Source organism: Macaca nemestrina, chromosome Y, assembly GCF_043159975.1.
Source record: "Macaca nemestrina isolate mMacNem1 chromosome Y, mMacNem.hap1, whole genome shotgun sequence".
Classification (NCBI taxonomy): domain Eukaryota; kingdom Metazoa; phylum Chordata; class Mammalia; order Primates; family Cercopithecidae; genus Macaca; species Macaca nemestrina.
The window spans coordinates 4,933,300-4,954,339 of record NC_092146.1 but is presented as its reverse complement, the minus strand read 5'-3'; the positions used below and the strand labels follow the sequence as shown (position 1 = coordinate 4,954,339).

General features: G+C 38.2%; 1 protein-coding gene across 17 annotated transcripts in view; it reads right to left on the bottom strand.

The window, feature by feature from the left end:
- Nucleotides 1-21,040, bottom strand: part of LOC139360963 (thymosin beta-4-like) — a 226,246-nt gene that overhangs the window by 129,867 nt on the left and 75,339 nt on the right. For 15 of the 17 annotated variants that reach the window (XR_011618533.1, XR_011618535.1, XM_071089474.1 and 12 more), the window contains exon 2: nt 10,454-10,605. Coding sequence is in view for 15 of the 17 variants with exons in the window: in XM_071089474.1 (XP_070945575.1) it covers nt 10,454-10,605 (152 nt within the window). In the remaining 2 variants the exon portion in view is untranslated. Of the gene's footprint in view, nt 1-6,250; nt 6,783-7,750; nt 10,291-10,453; nt 10,606-21,040 lie in introns of those variants that run through there. The other 2 variants (XM_071089469.1, XM_071089473.1) reach the window with 2 other exon arrangements.

Genomic DNA, 21,040 nt, shown 5'->3' with positions numbered 1-21,040 from the left:
CTATGGGGTGAGTGAATTCTTTTCCTTCTCTAGCTATGCAATATTGTCCAATAATTGAGGCTTTTGGGACCCAGAAATTATCAGAGTGATTCTTCTGAGCCAGAAATTCATCAGGAACCGGGTCTGTAGGTATAATTCTCAGGCTTCCCATGGCCATTGATTTCCTACTACTACTATATAACATGAAGTGACATTGAGAGACTGGGCTACATGCTCAGATAATTGCAAAAACAAATTTATTGATTTTCCTGGGATTTCTGGTACTGCACATTTAGTTCATCATAGAAAGTCTGAAACACTGGTTCTGGAGAGTGTAAACTTCTCGAACCAAAATATTTACTCAAGGATCCAGTCCAGTCCCACCGATTCCTAAGGTCACATGCTCCTCTTTTATCCAGCGAGGCTCAAGGGGACTGGTTATTACTAGCTCTAAGGGGTTACATTGTCCCTTAGTACAAGAAGGGTAATTTTTTCCTTTCTGAAGGTGAACTGGATCCTTTTCTTTTTTTTTTATCCAAGTGGCCTAAATGACACAAGACCAGTATTTACATTTATTTCTACACAATTCTAATATATGACAGATGTACTTATTTTCTGCTATATAGCCTCTTTTCTAATTAAGAGAGTCACACCTTATTCCTAGTTTATTACTATTAATGACAGCACAGGCATCAAATTTTAAGGTGACTTGTTTGGGCACTCCTTTTTCTTCTGTTTTGGCTAACACTTTACTCATATCGTTTATGAGTCCCCACCAGTCTTCAGTTCTTAATCTTGTTTTAAAAACTGTGGTCATGGGAGGCTCAGATAGGCCATAACACACATCAGGTTGGTCATTTCCTGGGCTACATACCTTGTATAGAATAACATTATACAAACAAATTCTTTTTAGAGTTCCAATACACTTATAATAACCATAAAATAATAGGACCGTAACAACCTTTTGTTCTACCTCAGTGACTTGATGTATACACTGGGAACAGTCCTCAGACTGAGGAAGGTCAGTTGAAGTCCTTACTGTACAAGTCCAAATTTTAGGGTTTAGGGTGTGGCAAACTTCAATGGTTATGTAGGGATTTTCACATAGCAAGCTTTGGAACTTGGTTAATCTAGCATTTGTCAACCAATGATGTCCTTTGGTGGTCATTAAAGTTACCACAGCATGGGGGGGTCTTTATATTCAGGTTTTTCCTAAGGGTTAGTTAATCTGCTTCTTGTGCTAATAGGGCCATTGCTGTTAAGGCCAGTAGACCTGGTGGCCACCTTTTGGAAACCTTTTCTAGTTGTTTTGAGAGATAGGCCACTGGCCTTGGCCAGGGTCCCACAGTCTGGGTTAAAACACCAACTGCCATTTTTTCTCTTTCTGACACACAGAATGTAAAGAATTTTGTCAGGTCAGGTAGTCTTAGGGCTGGGGCCAACATGAGTTTTTCTTTTAACTCATGAAAACCTCATTGCTGTTGTTTGTAATAGATGTAGTTTATCTAATCTACATTTTTATTAACTGTCACCTACCAAAATATTCACTCAAATCCTGCAGCTATTTGATTTTCAGCTTTAAATGGATCTGGTATTCCTCATGGGACTCCAATTGCATCTAAATAGACGTGAGAGTCGAAAGACCCATAAGGGGCTTCTCTCACTTTGGGATGTCTGATTATTATTTTTTCCCTCTGGTTGATGAAATGCCAGGGTGAAAGGGATAGCCAACTGGACTAAAGTACAAGTGCCACTCCAGTTATTCAGCAGAGTGCCCAGTAAAGGTCCACCACAATATCACCATATATCCACTCTGGGATGAACAAGGGCTGACTGACTGATAAGCTCTTGAAAATTCTTAAGCTCACTGCATCCTTTCAGGTCTCCAAGGAATGCTAAGTTTCCTCCCTGTCATGAGAGACATGAAGTGAACTCAGTGTTAGGAGACAGAAGTTGGATGTCCCTCGGGGGCTGCATGGCAGGGTGCTGGCCTTTGGGATATAGCAGACAGAGCTTGGCATGACTTATTACTCCAGGCTGTAGAATCCTGGAAAAGAGCTACCATGCAGCCCATGCGTGGTCTACTGGAGGACCACCCTAGTGGAAAGAGGACAATCTGGGCCTCTGGTCTGCCATGTGCATAAGCATAACACTACTTTTGTTTAATCTGCAGATGGAATATTTGATCCATTTTAACCAGGTATTTGCATCTTGGTATACTGTCTTAATTGCTAAAGTTTGTTTTAAGTCTTTAGCTTCTATGATCCTCTAGTAAAATGAATGTATGATTTTAGGAAATTAAAAAAAAAAACAGTTGGAGCCATCCATCCTTGCTCTGTAGTGGTCCACAGAATGTTGGACCAACTATGGCATGAAAGCTCTACATCGGGGGGCAACACTCTTGACTGGCACTAGGGTCTTTATCGAAATCTCCCTGGATTAAATGGTCCTAGTTTACTAATGCCTAATCTGAGGAGAGTTAAGAAGGGACAGAAGTACTCTTCTGAAGTCGAGAGCTGTCTTTGACTTGGCAAGTCCTTACAGGGTATAACAAGGCAAGCACTAAATACAATAGTTTAAAGTGAAATTGACTTTGTTATGTTAATAACTAGATGGTCAGCAATAGAAGGCAGAAAGAAGAAAGCATAATAGAGTAGATAAAAAGAGTTAGATTTTTCTTAGCTTTAGTTTGGTAGGATTTTCCCCTGGGACTATGGCCCATGACTCTGGATGGGGTGGTTCTTTCTTGACTCAGGTGTGATGAGTCCATCCTTTTTTTGCTGTATGAACAGCAGTCTTGGTGGTTAGCAGCACAAGGTAGGGGCCTTCCCAGGCTGGCTCAAGTTTTTCTTCTTTCCACCCTTTGATGAGAATGTGATCTTCAGGCTGGTGCTGCTTTACTGGAAATTCTAGGGGTGGTACATGCACTAAAATACTTTTAGTTGTTTGTTTATTTAATTTTTTTAATTTTTTTCAAGAAAGGAAAGCAGCAGATAAAGCAAATACATAATTTTTAAGAAACTAACCTTTTGTTTTAAATGTAGGGACTTTGGCGGTGGACTTTATAGTCCTTAGTGCCTTTTTACTGAGAAATTTCCCTTTAGCAACTTTTTAAATTAGTTTTTAAACCAAAGAAAGTCAAATACCATTTCACATTTAACAATGCTTCTTGTATGATTTTTATACCAGATAAGCTAAATTTTATCTTTATATTAATATGTTATTAATGTTAAACCTAATTTTAATAAAACCTTATAGACATATTTATTTAATTTTTAATGTTTGAACATAAGGTAAGATTTTACAGACTTTTTAATCTTCTATAATTTTTGCTAAAGAGCAGGTTCGTGCTTTAAGAAAAACCTGTTATGGTTTTACTTTAATGTCCAGTTCACAGAAAAACTGGATGATACTTTAATTTTAGCTAAAACGTTTACACACAGAATATTCTTTATAATTAACATTTTAAAACTTACTTAAACCTTCAAAACAATTTTTTTAACATTTTAATGTAGGTAAAAATGTACATTTTCATGCCTCCTTATAATCCTTTTACCAAAGGTATATTTTACTTTTCTTATACACCTTGCACATAAACTTTTTTTTCAATAGTTTTACATTCAAGAGGCCTAGTTACTTTTAAATTATACATTTTTTGCATACATTCTTGTTTATAACATTTTTCTTTTTCATGACTTTTGCAGACAATTCTCTACATGCCTCAACTTTCTGACTTATTACAAATATTTCTTTCTTTAAACCACCAGTTAATTTATTTCAGGACAATAATTTACCATATAATACTCTTTTTATATAAATGCCGCCCCCTCTTTTTTCCCCTTTTTTCCTTAGGATACTTCTGAACTGGTGAGGTGTGCTCACAATGAGGTTTCCCCTAAATTTTTTTTTTTTAACTTTTTTGTTTGTTTGTTTGTTAGGAAAGTAGTCGCTGCTACAGACTGAATGCATTTGGGCCATCTGTGGGTTACTGGGTTAAGGATTTTTGATAGGGAGGCCTCAGAGCTTTTGGGATATGCCCTTGCTTACACCGATAACAAAGTGGTATTGGAGTGTTATAGGGTTATAGAGAAGACCGTTATTATCAATTATAGACTTTAAATTTACCTTGGCTTTTAAAGGAATAGGAAACACTTTTTTCTTTCTTAACTACTTGCATATATACCTCTCGCTCTTTCCCTCTTTCTCTCTCCTTGACTCCCTCTTTGTCTATCTCTTCCTCTCTGTTTCTTCCTCTCTTTCTTTGCCTCTTTTCCTCTCTGTCTCTTTCCTTTCTCTCTCTGCTAGTCTTTCCTTGCCTCCGTCAGCCACTTATGCTGCTGTTCTCTCAACCATTGTATGTTGGGGGCAGGGGTCTAAAACCAGCTGTAACCAAGTGTCTATGTGTGGGAACTGGTCTGGGTTTCCTGGCTTACAGGTTACCTTGTGCCATACCTTTGAAACAAGGGACCTGTCCAGGCTTGCTTCTAATGGCCAACCTACCTCTAATGCTAGCCAGTCTATCTTCCACAAAGTTTTAGGTTTTCCTGGTGTCACAGTACTCCATAGTCTCCCTTAAATTCTTTTCTGAAATTTTTCAACATAGTTCCTAGTAGGGTGGGTTTATTTGTGCCTGACCTATGTTTCTTAGAAATAAAACACCACACTCACACCACACGCACACCACAAAACGAAGAACGGGTAAAAAGGGCAGATGCACACTTTTGCAGTTTGCACCAAACCAAAATCAAAACCAAAATCAGAGTATCCAGAAATCCAAGCCAGGTCAAAAGCAAAACCAAAGTATCAAGCAATCCAAATGAAGTCAAAAACAAAAACCAAAGTGCTGGTACAGGCACACCGTGGGTGATCAGGCCACACTTCCACTCAAATGGAAAGTTGCCAAGACCAACCCTGTCAAGCAATTCAAGTCAAAACCAAAACCAAAGTGCCGATAAAGGCACACCACTGGTGATCAGGACATGCTTCCACTCAAATGGAGTGGGCAAGATCCCAAGACTGGTCCTGTCAAGCAATTCAAACCAAATCAAAACCAAAACCAAAGTGCCGATAAAGGCACGCCATGGGTGATCAGGCCATGCTCCCACTCAAACAGAGTGGGCAAGTTTCAAAGATTCATCTTACCAAGTTTTAGATGTCCAGACTCCAAGTGTCCATTCCTTCCTGGTGTTTACCCACTGCGCTGATCCTCCACGGCGGCCTGCCACACACTCCTCTGGCAAGGTGTCCCACCAGGGCAAATGCCCATCCGGGAGTGCTCTCAGGATCCCTGTCCCTCAGGCTGGTCGGAGTCCCCAGCAAGGATGTTCCACAGGGCAGGCTTAAGCCGCCTAAGGAGCTGCTTTGACCATCCACCATTCACCTCACTTCCCGGTCAGGGAACCAAGAAATGTAGCAGGACAAGTGTCAGACAACACTCCTCAGACACCCAGTTAAAAAAGGAAGGGGTTTATTCAGCCGGGGCATAGGCAACACTCCTGTCTCAAGAGCCAAGCTCCCCAAGTGAGGAATTCTTGTCCCTTTTAAGGGCTCACATCTCTAAGGGGGTGAGGGGTGTGCATGAGAGAGTCGTGATTGATTGAGGAAGCAGTGGGTACATGACTGGGGGCTGCATGAACCAGTAATTAGATCAGAAGAAAACAGGATAGGGATTTTCACAGTGCTTTTCTATACAATATCTGTAATCTATAGATAACATAAACAATTAGGTCAGGGGTTGATCTTTACCGGGCCTAGGGTGTGGCGCCAGGCTGTCTGCCTATGGATTTCATTTCTGCCTTTTAGTTTTTAGTTTTTCTTTCTTTGGAGGCAGAAATTGGGCATAAGACAATATGAGGGGTGCTCTCCTCCCTTAGTGGCACATGTCTGTAGTCCTCTCTACTCAGGAAGCTAAGGCAGGAGGATTACTTGATCCCAGGAAGTGAAGGCTGCACTGAACCATGACGGTACCACTATACTCCAGCCTGGGAAACAGAGTGAGACCCTGTCTTTAAAAAAAAAAAATTAGGAGAGAGAGAGAAAGAGTGACATCATGTCTTACTAAGCATAAAAGGCCAAGACTACTTATAATCATCTTTTGGCATCATGCTAGGATAGTTGGAGAAATTTACATCCAATGGTTTATATTAATCATGCTAATATAATATTGTTCATACAGATGGGTTTTTCAAAAGAACACTAGTTGAAACCACACAAACACTAACAATTTCTTTTCACATGCATTTTACACAAATGTTAAGTCCAAAATGTTGCTTTAAGGAAATAATAGAATATTTCTCTTATCTTTTCTAATGTTTATTATCACATCACAGTTATTTTCTCCTGAAAAATAAAGACATGATCTCGTGGAAGTAAAGACATGTACTTGTGGAAATAATAACATTAATATCCAAAATGAAGGAGAATTAATTATACCTGACTTGAGACGTTTTCTGCACAAACTCTCTGTTTGAATTACATAAGCCTGCACTTCTCCTGAAGTCACTGTCAAATGTGATTTGGTTGTGAAGTCATTGTTTGCTCCAAAGGAGATCAGTAAGTTGGACAATAAATGCTGGGTGAATAGCAACATTATTCTTGAAATGTAACATCTATAAAGTCAGGGAATACTGTATGAGCGTCAGTAAGTACTGCAACAAGTCTAAAGTACCTAAACATTTCAAATCTTGATCCACTGCATATTAGAATTGCAATCAGATAAAAAAATCACCTTTGGTTCTTCAATCCTTGGCACAGTGTATTTCATGTATGTCTGAGTTTGCATTTTGCTCCTGAGAAATGTTTTCCTTGGGGACAATGGATTTACAGTCATTATCACATAAATCACAGAAAGCATTTAATATAAAACAAAAATTTCAATAGTCACATTCAGCTGTGTTTCAGAGGTTGGGTTTTCACCCAACAAATTTCACAGATGGCAAATAAAGTCATACAGATTTTAATACAAGCAAAACCAGTCTTCCTCACCTCTAAAATTGGTTCTGAATAAAGTTGGAAAATTTCTAACAGTTTGGAGTTGTATCACCCATATCAAGGCAGTGAGTTCTGTCACCCAAAAGCAGAAAGATAAGCATGCAGGCTTCCCACAGATAAGTGGTTGTTACTAAGGGACATGCCATTGTTAGAGTCAAGGTTTTGAAAAATAACTCTGAGCTGAAGGTTAAAAGAGAAATCTTTTATAAAGTGAAGACATGACTCTCACACAAATGTAAGATGAAAATGTACCACAGATTTTATTTAATTCAAGAAATAGTCATATTTGATTCAATAGTCTTACTTGTTTCAAAGGAAAAATTCAGAAGATAAATAGATAAATGATAGATTAAGATGGATGGGTGGGGGTTGGGGGGATTGATGGGTGAATAGGGTCAATAAGGAATGCTGGTGCTGAATGGATTCACAAATATAAGCAAAATGTTGTATTACTGGAGGAAGTGTCAAGTGTATTCCACTAGACACAATTTATTTGCATTTTCATGGACAAGTTACTGGCATTATCAATTTTCTACCATTTGCAAAGTGAAAAATAGTTCAAAGACAGTGAACACTGCATAGAACTTGGAAAAGTGCAACAGAGAAAAATAATCTTTACTTTTGCCAATTTTCAAGTCTTTCACAATTTTTCTTGACTCTGATCATCAAATTTTAACATTGGATTTTTCAAAAATTAACTGTGATTTATTTGAAGGTTTTTTTTTGTTTTTGTTTTTGTTTTTTTTACTATTCATTATTTCAAATCCCTGCAGGTTGACAAACAATGTTCTATAAGCAATGTCAGAAACTGTCCATTTTGTTTGACTTCAAATATTTTAAGATATGTCTTTGTATTGCCAGAAAAATGCATTTTTTATTATTTTGTTTTGGTTTTGGTTTGTCTGTGTGACTGTAATGTCATAGAACAAGGGTTTAGAAAGTACAGCAACAGGCCAAATCCACCTGTTTCTGTTGAACTAGTGAGCTAAGTTATTATTATTTTCAATGGTTGGAAAAAAATAAGTAAAATAATGTGTGAAAATTATGGGATATTCAAATTTTAGTATCTACAAATAATGTTTTATTGAATCACAGTCACTCTTCTTGGTCTATGTTTTCTGTACTACTGCTTTTGTGCCACAACAGCAGAGTTGAGTAGTTGCAGCAGGGACCATATGGGCTGCCAAGACAAAGATGGTTACTATCTGATGTTTTTATAGAAGTCATTTGCTAACCCCTATCCTAGAACACTGTGTTTAAAGGAAAGTCACACTGAAAAGGATGATATGATTCAGGACACACTCCTCAAAATACAATACCTTGGCATCTTAAAAAAACAAGCAGGAAAGTCTCTCTGACCTCCCCTCCTCACCCACACATATGCTTCTCCCCCCAAGGCATACAGCTTAGGAAAGCTTTTCCAACATTTCCAAGAAGCAGGTCAGAAGACACTCATGTGAGGGTCTCCTGATCCCTGGAGGAAAGGAACATGCTCATCTCTGAAGATGAAGGGTCACAGAGAGGACCTGAAAAACAGGCATTGCTAAATTCCCCCGTTTATCTCCACTAGATCACACCCCTTTTGTCCTATCGTATTTCTCCATCAGTATCCACTCTTCATCAAAGCTACCATAAAAATATATGGAATTAATCATTTACTTCCATATCATGTAAAACTAAATAAATTTGTATGTTTTTCTCATTATAATCCATCTTTTGTTATAAGTAGTTAAGTCATCAACATTGGATGGGTAGAGAGAAGGATATTTGTCCTCTCTACTGGAAAAAGCTACCAGGAAAGATAGATGTTAACACAGCTCATTAAAATATTTTGACATTTAAAAATTTTGACTCTATACTGTAACTAAATACAAGGGCTTTGTGCCCATCAATTCAAATCTCCTGTCAAATGTTCCAAATCATTCCTAAGTGAGCCTTAAGGAAATTATGTACAACGAAAAATAGAATCTAACACAAAGCATTTCCTCTGAGCTGGAGGCTGTTTTTGACTGGATATATCATTCCTCTAGCCCTCAGATTCCTGAAGTGCACAATGAAAGAATTTCACTGGAATATTCCAAAATATTCTCTCTAGCTTTAGAATTCTTCTCTCCAGCCTTCATGCAAACAATGATCTTAGTGGTCTCTATCACCCATGTTCCCTTACTGAGAGGAGCCATCTAACACTTAACGTAGTCAGTCCTAGGATCTGTGAATGTGACCCATTCAAACAGTTTTCTCATTATTTATCAAATATTTCCATCCCAGAGTATCAAATAAGTAATGAACATGAGAATTGAGCTGGGAGACCATAAACAGAGCCTGATAGAAACTAAGTCATTCACATATTAACCATTAATGGGTGAATACACAGGAACCTTAGAACATTGGAAAAGAGCCAGAATTGAGAGTTTAGCAAAGAGAAAAGCAGAAATGGATTCTAAAGGTACATGAATGCTCTAATGGGCAAAGTAAGGGGGAGAAGGTAGTTATATAAGTCCTCAAGTAATGCAGACTCATGAAAAATATTGTATGAATTTTTAAGAAGGGGTGAAGTAAAAATAGCTTAGAATTTTCTCAGTGAGCAAAAATTAATGCAAAGACCAAGTTTACATTTAGAATCACTTTATAACTAGGGTCTAGGACATAGTAGATGATCAATGAATACTACTGAAACAGAAGTAATCAAACTGTATTGGAATGAGCAAATGAAATGTATTTAAAGAAAATGTTAAACTAGAAACACAAATGAAAGTGCTGAACAGCCACCACATTATAATATATGGGATATAATATATCCTATATAAAAAAGTAGGATCTGATTCACAGTATCCTTGGCATGGAGCAATTTGTTATTTGAAAGAAAGAATAAATAAAACAAGTTCTTGAAGTAATGTACATTCTTAAGATTGGATCAACTTAAAAATATCATTACAATGGAAATATATCCCATTTTATCAGCGTGTTTTACAGTATTATAGTAATATTTCATTCCAGAAAATTCTTAGGGTGGCTTGGACTAAAAAAAAATGCAGTTAAGATAAAAATTGATTGCAAAGATTATTTAGATAGAATTTTAAATACATATTTTTTTAAGTCAAAGGTATATAGTTATTTCTTGATTAGAGATAGATGACCTTGGCCAGATGCAGTGGCTCACATCTGTAATCCCAGCACTTTGGGAGGCCAAGGCAGGTGGATCACCTGAGGTCACGAGTTTGAGACCGGTCTGGCCAACATGACAAAATCCCATCCCTACTAAAAACACAAAAATTAGCCAGGCATGCTGGTAGGTGCCTGTAGTCCCAGCTACTCAGGATGCTGCATTTCAGAAAAAAAAAAAAAAAAAAAAAAGAGAGAGAGAGATTATACTATTATTTACTTACTACTAAAATTGAAATACCAAAATTAAGTTATTGTAAAGGCATCATTTTAGGAGATATTTGATATATTTTAAAAGGTTTGACCAGGCATGATGGCTTACCTGTAATCCCAGCACTTTGGGAGGCCAAGCATGGCGGTGCATGCCTATAGTCCCAGCTGCTTGGGAGGCTGAAACACATGAATCGCTTGAACCCGGGAGATACAAGTTGCGGTGCACCACATGCCAGCCTGGGCAACAGAAGGAAACTCCATCTCAAAAAAAAAAAAGAATGAATGAATGAATTAATGGTTTGACCTTAATCATGCAAGACTGAAACTGTGTTTAGATGTCAATTTTGCAAACAGTTTATTTAGAATGGCCAAGGCAAACTGCAGTCTTATGGGTTAAGTGTTCTCTCAACAACAACAACAAAAAACCACCCTACTAAAGAAAATTCTAAGGAATCTATTTCTCCAGGAATCTACTGTGTATTCCTTAAATGAAGCTGAATTAGAAGAGTGGGCTATCTTCAGGCTGTACCTTTCTGACTTCCCACTGGACAACAGGGATATAAAAGCAAGAAAGAGAAAATACAGCTCGTTTGCTACAATTGGGCCACAGTTGTGCCAGGACATTACACTATTCACAGTAACTATAAGAGTGACTCAGGAAAAAATTTAGCACATCAAGAGAATCAACCACAAATTGAGCAAGAGATTTTTTATCAGTTTAAAAAAGTTATTCTGTAAGACTTCCTATGTGTGAGGTATACAATGAGAAAATCATTGGCTTTTAATTCCATCAGAACTCAGTTTAAATCCTGTGTTGAGAATTTACTGGTATTTACTAGATAAATGACTTTGTAAGAAAGTCACCCACCTTTCCTGAGCCTCTGTGACATGAAGGTGGCCATTCCAAGATTATGCTAAGATTAAGTATGCCCACATACAATTCCATCTTCACAGGGAAAACGAAATGTAAAATAAGAGTAACTTAAGCAAAATAGAAAATTATTTCCTTTTCATATGCAAGGATGGTATGGGGACTCAATAATTTCAAAGACCCACGTTCTTCCTATCTTTCTTGTCAGTATTCTCAGCCTGGACTCCATCCTCAAAAGTACCTCATGGGACAAGACAGCTGCTTTGGCCCCTGTCATTGGTATGCCTTGTAACAAGCAGCAAAGAGCAAGAAAAGAAAAGCAAAGGGGGAAAGAACAACCAGTACATTTTCTAGCTAAATAAGTTCCCTTTTTAAAAAGACCTTTTGAAAGTCCTTTGCAATGATTCCACGTGGGCAAAAAATTTGTTAGTGGCCAAATTTAGAAGCAAAGGAGCTTGGGAAAATATAGATGCTTAACCCAAGGTGACAATGAGTTCAGATGAGGAATGAGGTTTCTATTAGCAGAGAACAGGAGAAACCAGATTAGGAGGCAAACAGCAACCTCCCTCAGCAGTATTAGAGAGTACTTGATGACAATCAGAATTCCTAGACACAATGAGCCCCTAAAATGGCACTTGGCACATACCTTGTGCTCAGTAAACAACATATTTATTTTTTTTTTCATATAATAAATTAAAATTGCTGAGGACCATGCTCTTAATTTCTTTTATAACTCCCCAAATGTGTAGGTCAGGGTTTGTCAGTCTCAGCATTACTGATATTTAGAGACAGATAATCTTTGCTGTGGGAGGGCCTTTCTGTGCGGTATAGGTTCTTTATTAGCATACCTGGTTTTGACCCACTAGATGTCAATAACTCCTCATTTCCAACTTTGACAACCAAAAATATTTCCAGCCATTGGCAATTGTTGCTGGGGGAGCAAATTGCCCTCAGTTGAGAACCACTGGCCTAGACCTGTGCTGGGCAATAAGGTACTCTTCTATATTCTCTAGGGTTGAGTGGTGCAGGGGCTACAAACCCTTGGGCTCATAGTGCTGATTCCATTATGTCAAGCACAGCATAGTCTTGAAATCTGATGAAGCACAGAGAGGAATCTCCACATTTCAAATGTTTTGTTTAGGAAGCAAGAATTTCAATTCAAGGCACACAGACAGACCAGGTGGTCTTCAGTATATCCAAAAAACAAAGAGGTTATACCAAAAGGAGAGATGTTACGTATTGTTTTGAAAGAAAAGTTCACTGGCACAAATAAAATTTTATGGAGCTGGTAAGTTCTGATTCATGAGTAACAACAGAAAGAAAAATTAGTCTTAAAGTTGCAACAGCTTGTTTCAGTAACTATAGATAAAACCAGTTTCAGGTTATGGCAGGCAGCTTGAGTAGCCAGGCTTGCAGAGAATTACCTTCTCGAAATGTTATGTGCCCTGTGTTTTCTCCCCCGGCCCCTTGACTTAGTTGGGTAGGACAAAAGTGACTCAATTTATATGATTAACTTTCACAATAGGAAAAATAACAGCAAATTTTCCCTAAATAACATAGTAAGTCACACACTTACTATGTTACTATGAGAATGGATTACATGCTACTATTTTTCCTGAAGGTAATGCAGTAAAGACATACGGTATAGTGATGTAATATAAGTGTTTGTTTCATTCACTCATTCACCAAAAATGTTTGCTGAGCAGCTACTATGTGCCAAATACCAGTTTAGGCTTTGGGGACACCACACTGAACAATGAGGACAGCGTGCATGTCCCCATGAAACTTTTTCCTGGTGAAGGAGACAGATATTAAGCAGATACAGGAATAATTCTGTAACATCACATCTGGGCATGGTATGGACAATAAAGCTTGTAAGTATGTTGGACGGTGACCTGGGAAGGCATGGCTAAGAAACTGACTTTTTTGCTGAGACCTGAACAAAGACAGTGAGTGAGCAAGGGAAGGAACATACTGAGTGGAGGTGAAAGCAGTCATGAAGTGGTAGAGTAGAAGGTGATTAAGTTGGGGACAGAGGCCGGGCACAGTGGCTCACACTGTAACCCCAGCACTTTGGGAGGCTGAGGTGGGTAGATCATTTGAGGTCGGGAATTCAAAACTAGCATGGCCAACATGGCAAACCCCATTTCTACTAAAAAAAAATACAAAAACGGGCTGGGCATTGTGGCAAGTGCCTTTAATTCCAGCTACTCAGGAGGATGAGGTGCAAGAATCACTGGAAGTCAGGAGACAGAGGTTGCAGTGAGGTGAGATCATGTCACTGCACTCCTGGGTCACAGAACAGGACTCCATCTCAAAAAAACAAACAACAACCACCACAACAAAGTTGGGGGCAGAGCACAGGCAGACAAGAGAGAACCAGTGAGAATAAGCATAGGGCTTTGGATTCACTAAGTGAGAAGGAAAGGCATCATTAGGTTTAAAGTAGAGAGCAGTGTGATGACACTTATATTTTTAAAGGTTCTTTCCAGCAAACATAAGGAAATGTGACATTTTGGGGTGAGAGTGGAGGTTGGGAGACCCAACAGGATGCTCTTGGATTCATCACAGCTAGAGAGAATGGCAGGCTGGAGATGCAAAGAGTGGTCAGATTAGATTTATTCGACAAGGGGTCTGAAGGGGAAGCTGACAGGCTTTGCAGATGGTCACCAGAAGCGATTAAACAGTGTGTGGTTTCTAGAAAACATGCAAACCTAATTTTTCAAAATAGATCAACAGAAAATTGTATCATCAACACTGCTTCTGGGTTTTCTGACTTTTCTCTCCCTATATTCATACAAACTAGTTTCCAGAATTGTTGGCCCATATGTAACAGTGTAGACACAGGGATCTGCTATGCCTGTACTGGCTTGCTGAGTGATTATAGAACCATCATCAAATATGTATGTGCCTGAATTTCCCCATCTGTAAAACAGAGTGACTACAGATTACCAGTAGCCTTGTTCACCTAATGCATTAAGAGAAAAAGCCCACCTAGTACTTCATGAATGCCAAAAGAAATGCAAACTACAATTATATCCACAGGTATCCAGTTGTGATAACACCCCAAACAGATAAATTTTGATTAACGCACAAGATTCATTCCCAAAGATTCCCAAGGATCCCAAGTTAAAGACAACCCTTAAATTTCTGTGAGCTTTGTAATATATTCCAGAGTTTCAGTTGGGATTAATTGTAACTTACTGATTGATTCCTCCTTTCTGACAAAAACAATTGCTTTTTTTGTGAAATTCAGTCTCTCATGGCAGCCTTGATTAATCATTTGCAAACTGTGGCTTACCCATCTATAATTACTAATGTACAAATTTTTTTCACTGCAATACTTTTAAAGTAGTTCAAATAAACCTGTTCAGTTCAAATTCCTTCTAAGTCTGTAAAAGATAATTTCTTGATGGGATATGGAAAATATGAGTGCTTAAATAAGAAGTAATACCAATGTAACAAATTCTCTTTCCTATAATACATAATTTTTAAAAACTGGACAATAAGAATACTTATGAAATTTAATCAACCTCATGACATTATGTGCTTTATCTGCAATGATGGCATAAAAAAAGTTATCCAAAGTTCCAGCTGACAACCACTCAATATAATTAATACCCAAAAATGTCTGGACAGAGCAAATGCTTAAGACATTACATAAAAAGAGTAAGTGGATTGTAACCAAGCATTTCATTTCTGCCCAGGATCTAGACAGAAATAAACAAAGTTTACACTCACCAAATTATTTCACATTCCCGTAAAAATTCTGTTCTATTTTAAAGTAACATTCATGTGTATTAAATGACAAAATTTGTGCATGATTGTGGAAATGCATCATTAGAAATGAAAGTTTTTACTTTAGTAATATGATTCTATAATAATTTATTGTATGTATTTGAAAGACCTTTAACAAAATGATCCTTTTCATAAATATGCTATTTCGATGTTATATATTCCTTAGATTAAATTTTGTTTACAAAATAAAGGTGTATTTCTATTTTAGGACTAAAAGTAATACCCATGAGATTTTTTTTTTTTTTTCTTTTGAGAAAGAGTCTTGCTCTATCACCCAGGCTGGAGTGCAGTGGCACCATCTCGGCTCACTGCAACCACCTCCTCCCGGGTTCATGCCATTCTCCTCCCTAGCCTCCCAAGTAGCTGGGACTACTGGCGCCCACCACCATGCCTGGCTAATTTTTTGTATTTTTAGTAGAGATAAATTTTCTCTGTATTAGCCAGGATGGTCTCAATCTCCTGACCTTGTGATCCACCCACCTCGGCCTCCCAAAGTGCTGGGATTACAGGCGTGAGCCACCACACCCATCCCATGAAATAAATTTTATCAAACATTATTATGATCCCAAAGTTGCTGCAAAGTTTTTAGCAAACTTTGTAAACTTTAATCATTAACGTAATCTTATTATAAAACCCGCTTCGGACAGGAGCTGGAGCATCATCATAAAAATATTAAAAAAGGAAAAGTTGTGGTGTATTGGGATTGAGGTAAGAAATGTATTATATCAAACATATAAATGAGTAAGATAAGAAAGTTTATCATGTTCTTTAGTGTGCAGCAAAGAATACTCAAAATGGAAAAGAGTCTGTTTAATTAAAAAAAGCAAATTATTGGCCAGGCGCGGTAGCTCACACCTGTAATCTCAACACTTTGGGAGTTCACAGGGGGCAGAACTCAAGGTTAGGAGTTCGGGACCAGCCTGGCCAGTATGGTGTAACCCTGTCTCTACTAAAAATACAAAAACTGGCCAGGTGTGGTGGTGGGCGCCTGTAGTCCCAGCTACTTGAGAGGCTGAGGCAGGAGAATCATTTGAAACCTGGAGGTGGAGGTTTCAGTGAGCAGACATCACACCACTGTACTCCAGCCTGGGTGACAGAGGGGGACTCCACCTCAAAAAAAAAAAAAAAAAAAAGGTAGCAAATTATTTAACCAGCAATTCCTACAAATAAATGAAAATGCATACAAAATTACATAAGCATAAATGGAATACATTAAATCCTCTCTTGCCTAAGCAGAGGGCATTTTCTTCTTAAAGCTTTTTAACACAAAATTACAAACAAAACATAAAGCAAAGTAGTATATAGAACCATTGATGCTTGTATATTAACAGCAGTGGTAACTACCCAAATCAAATCTTACATATGATAAAATGTCACAAAATTATATACATACATTACATGCATGTTAATTTGTGCTTTTGATATTGTTTACAACTACTTAAAGTGTAACCATTGGTGGAAATGGATACACATGATTTCTTTGTGCTTTCTTTGTGACTTCCTGTGAAACTATAGTTATTCCTAAATTAGAAGTTTTTTGCACCATTCATACAGGTATAGGAAATCTACCCTAGAACACTGCTTGTGACTCTGGCACCAAAGCAGAGAACCATTGTTCTGCAAAAACAAAATGAAAAAATGTTGACCCATTATATACTCTTCTAATATAAAGCTACACATACACAGATTTCTAATTTAAAATTATAATTTATGCATATATTTTTTGAATATTTACATTTTAACAAATGCCCAATCTTGCAAAACCTGATGTCTCTCACTTCCAGTGATAGAAAATGTGTTTGTAATGTAAGTCTCACTTTGTCACTGATGTCATTCTGTAAACAAAGACACATAAAATAGTAAAGATTCCAAGCTGTCTGAAATGAAAAAGGGTCTAAGGCAACTTTGGTGGTGTGTTGAGCAGTGAGGCAGGAAAATGAACACTAGACAGTCTGCCAACAGTCAGCAATTTTGGGAAATTTACAACTTATGCACTGTGGATGCTTTTGATCTCAACCAATTTACAGAAATAAGAGTTTGGCATTGGGAGAAAGATCCTGTATTAGTCTGTTCTTACACTGCTATAAAGAACTATCTAAAACAGGGTATTTTACGAAGCAAAGAGATTTCATTAACTCACAGTTCTACACGCTTAACAGGAAGTGTAGCCAGGGAGGCTCAGGAAATTTACAATCATGGCAGAAGGCAAAGGAGATGCAACTACATCTTACCATGGCAGAGCAGGAGAGAGAGAGAGAGTGGAAAGGGAAGTACCATGCACTTTTAAGCCATCAGATCTCATGAGAACTCACTCACTATCATGAGAACAGTAAGGAGGAAATCTGCCGCCATGATCCAATTACCTCCCATCCTTCCAATTCGACATGAAATTTGGGCAGGGACACAAATCCAAACCACATCAGATTCCACGTGAAAAGCCTTCTCTTACTCTTTCACCAAACATATGATCACAGACAAGGGACTTAACATCCCCAAATCTCAGTTTATTCATGTATAAAGAAAGCATAACAGCAATATCTCATATATCAGGTCACTGGGATAACTAAATGAAACAATAGATACACTCAGTATGTAACAATTATTTGGACTACGATTCATTGTCTTGAACATCAAAATTTCTGCATTCCACGTAACTAAGATAGTGGTCATGTTTTTTCTCTGGTTGGGATCTTTTAAGTCAGGTTATGCTAAGCTGGAATAGTGGGCAAAGCTAGCAGAAACCATCGGATTGTGTTGTCATTTGCCATTAACATTGTTGTTAGCCTGTGGGGAGTAATCCTAGATTTAATATCTACCAGTTCACAACGGATAATACTCACCCTAGAGTAACTGATTCAGTCTTATTAATGAGACTAATACTAAAATAAATAAAATACTGAAAGTATTTAGTATTGGAAATACTGGCTGGGTGTGGTGGCTCATGCCTGTAATGCCAGCACTTTGGGAGGCAAAGGCAGACAGACCACCTGAGGTCAGGAGTTCGAGATCAGCCTGACCGACATGGAGAAACACCATCTCTACTAAAAATACAAAATAAGCCGGGTGTGGCAGCACATGCCTGTAATCCTAGCTACTAAGGAGGCTGAGGCAGGAGAATTGCTTGAACCCAGGAGGCAGAGGTTGCAGTGAGCTGAGATCAGGCAATTGTACTCCAGCCTGGGCAACAAGAGTGAAACTCTGTCTCAAAAAAAAAAAAAAAAGAAAAGAAAAGAAAAAAGAAGAGGAGAGGAGGGAAGAGGAGAGGGGGGAAGAGCACAGGAGGGGAGAGGAGGCGAGAGGAAAAGAAAAGAACAGGAAAGAAAAGAAAAGAAAAAAGGAAAAGAAAAGAAAAGAAACTAACATACCGTATTTGAGCAAATATTAAAATACAATTAAAAAATGCAATAAAAAAGGGAATGCCTTTCCACCCTGTTTTTTCCTTGGGTGGTAGCAGGTTTTCAACACTTGCCAACATGATGAGTAGGCAATGGTATTAGTATTTTTGCTTTAATATTATTTGACTGGGCATTTGTTTTCCTTTACCATCTACAGTCTGTCTCTTTCACCATATCTATTGTGGATGGTTCAAAATTTTAAAATCAATTTTAGCAACTATTAGTACCACTTAGGTTAAATGATCATTTGTCTGTTGCAAAAATTCTCCAGCACTTCATTCATCTTTTGCATTTATTCATGAAATTTTTCCAGAGGAAGATTTTATATGCATACACACACAAAGACGCAAATAGCCATGCACGAACATATATATATTCCCTCAAAATGCATCCCTAGTTCCTTTTGGGATTTTGGGTTTCCTGTTTTTCTAAAAATAATTGCCCCCATGCCAAGGTTTTGCAGCTGTTCTGTGCTTTTACCTGTATCAATAATCAGGTGTTATAATATTTATCTCCACTAAGAACTTCTAAGAACTCTGCCCACTAGCATCAGGGATGCCAATAAATCCCCAATTAATGCTGACCACGTTGTTTAGTCCAGGTGTGCATGACATTACTCCATCACAATCCACATACGTTGCTTACATATGGTACTCTTTGATCAGAAAAGCAATCAAAAAATGCAAGAGGTCTTGTTTCGAAGATGGCCGAATAGGAACAGCTCCAGCCTCCAGCTCCCAGGGCAAGCGACACAGAAGATGGGTGAGTTCTGCATTTTCAACGGAGGTGCAGACCCCGACACCTCATATCTCACACGGTGGGGTACACCCCTGAGACGAAGCTTCCAGAGCAAGAATCAGACAGCATCACTCCCTGTTCAGCAATACTCTATCTTCTGCAGCCTCCGCTGCAGATACCCACACAAACAGGGTCTGGAGTGGACCTCAAGCAATCTCTGACAGACCTACAGCTGAGGTTCCTGACTGTTAGAAAGAAAACTAACAAATAGAAAGGACACCTACACCAAAACCCCATCAGTACATCACCATCATCAAAGACCAAAGGCAGATAAAACCACAAAGATGGGGAAAAAGCAGGGCAGAAAAGCTGAAAATTAAAAAAATCAGAGCACATCTCCTCCTCCAAAGGAACGCAGCTCATCACCAGCAACAGATCAAAGCTGGACGGAAAATGACTTTGACGAGTTGAGAGAAGAAGGCTTCAATCAAACTTCTCAGAGCTAAAGGACATACTACGTACCCAGCGCAAATGAACTAAAAATCTTGAAAAAAGAATGGAAGAATGGATAACTAGAATGATCAATGCAGAGAAGGCCATAAATGAACGGATAGAGATGAAAACCATGACACGAGAAATACGTGACAAATGCACAAGCTTCAGTAACTGACTCGATCAACTGGAAGAAAGAGTATCAATGATTGAAGATCAAATGAATGAAATGAAGCGAGAAGAGAAACCAAAAGAAAAAAGAAGAAAAAAGAAATGGACAAAGCCTCCAAAAAGTATGGGATTATGTAAAAAGACGAAATCTACGTCTGATTGGGGTGCCAGAAAGTGAGGGGGAAAATGGAACCAAGTTGGAAAACACTTTTCAGGATATCATCCAGGAGAACTTCCCCAACCTAGTAAAGCAGGCCAACATTCAAATTCAGGAAATACAGAGAATGCCACAAAGTTCTTCGAGAAGAGCAACTCCAAGACACATAATTGTCAGATTCACCAAAGTTGAAATGAAGGAAAAAATCTTAAGGGCAGCCAGAGAGAAAGGTCAGGTTACACACAAAGGGAAGCCCATCAGACTAACAGCGGATCTCTTGGCGGAAATGCTCCAAGCCAGAAGAGAGTGGGGGTCAATATTCAACATTATTAAAGAAAAGAATTTTCAACCCGGAATTTCATATCCAGCCAAACTAAGTTTCATAAGTGAAGGAGAAATAAAATCCTTTAGAGACAAGCAAATGCTTAGAGATTTTGTCACCACTAGGCCTGCCTTACAAGAGACCCTGAAGGAAGCACTAAACATGGAAAGGAACAGCCAGTAGCAGCCATTGCAAAAACATGCCAAAATGTAAAGACCACTGATGCTACGAAGAAACTGCATCAACTAACAAGTAAAATAACCAGCTAATATCACAATGATAGGATCAAGTTCAACATAACAATATTAACCTTAAATGTAAATGGACTAAATGGTCCAAATAAAAGACAGGAAATGGCAAATTGCATAAAGAATCAAGACCCATCAGTTTGCTGTATTCAGGAGACCCATCTCACATGCAGAGATACACATAGGCTCTAAATAAAGGGATGGAGGAAGATCTACCAAGTAAATAGAGAACAAAAAAAAAGCAAGAGTTGCAATCCTAACTCTGATAAAAGAGACTTTAAACCATGAACTTTCAAAAGAGACAAAGAAGGCCATTCATAATGGTAAAGGGATCAATTCAGCACGAAGAGCTAACTATCCTAAATATATATGCCCCCAATATAGGAGCATCCAGAGTCATAAAGCAAGTCCTTTGAGATTTACAAAGAGACTTAGACTCCCATACAATAATAATGGGAGGCTTTAACACCCCACTGTCAACATTAGACAGATCAACGAGACAGA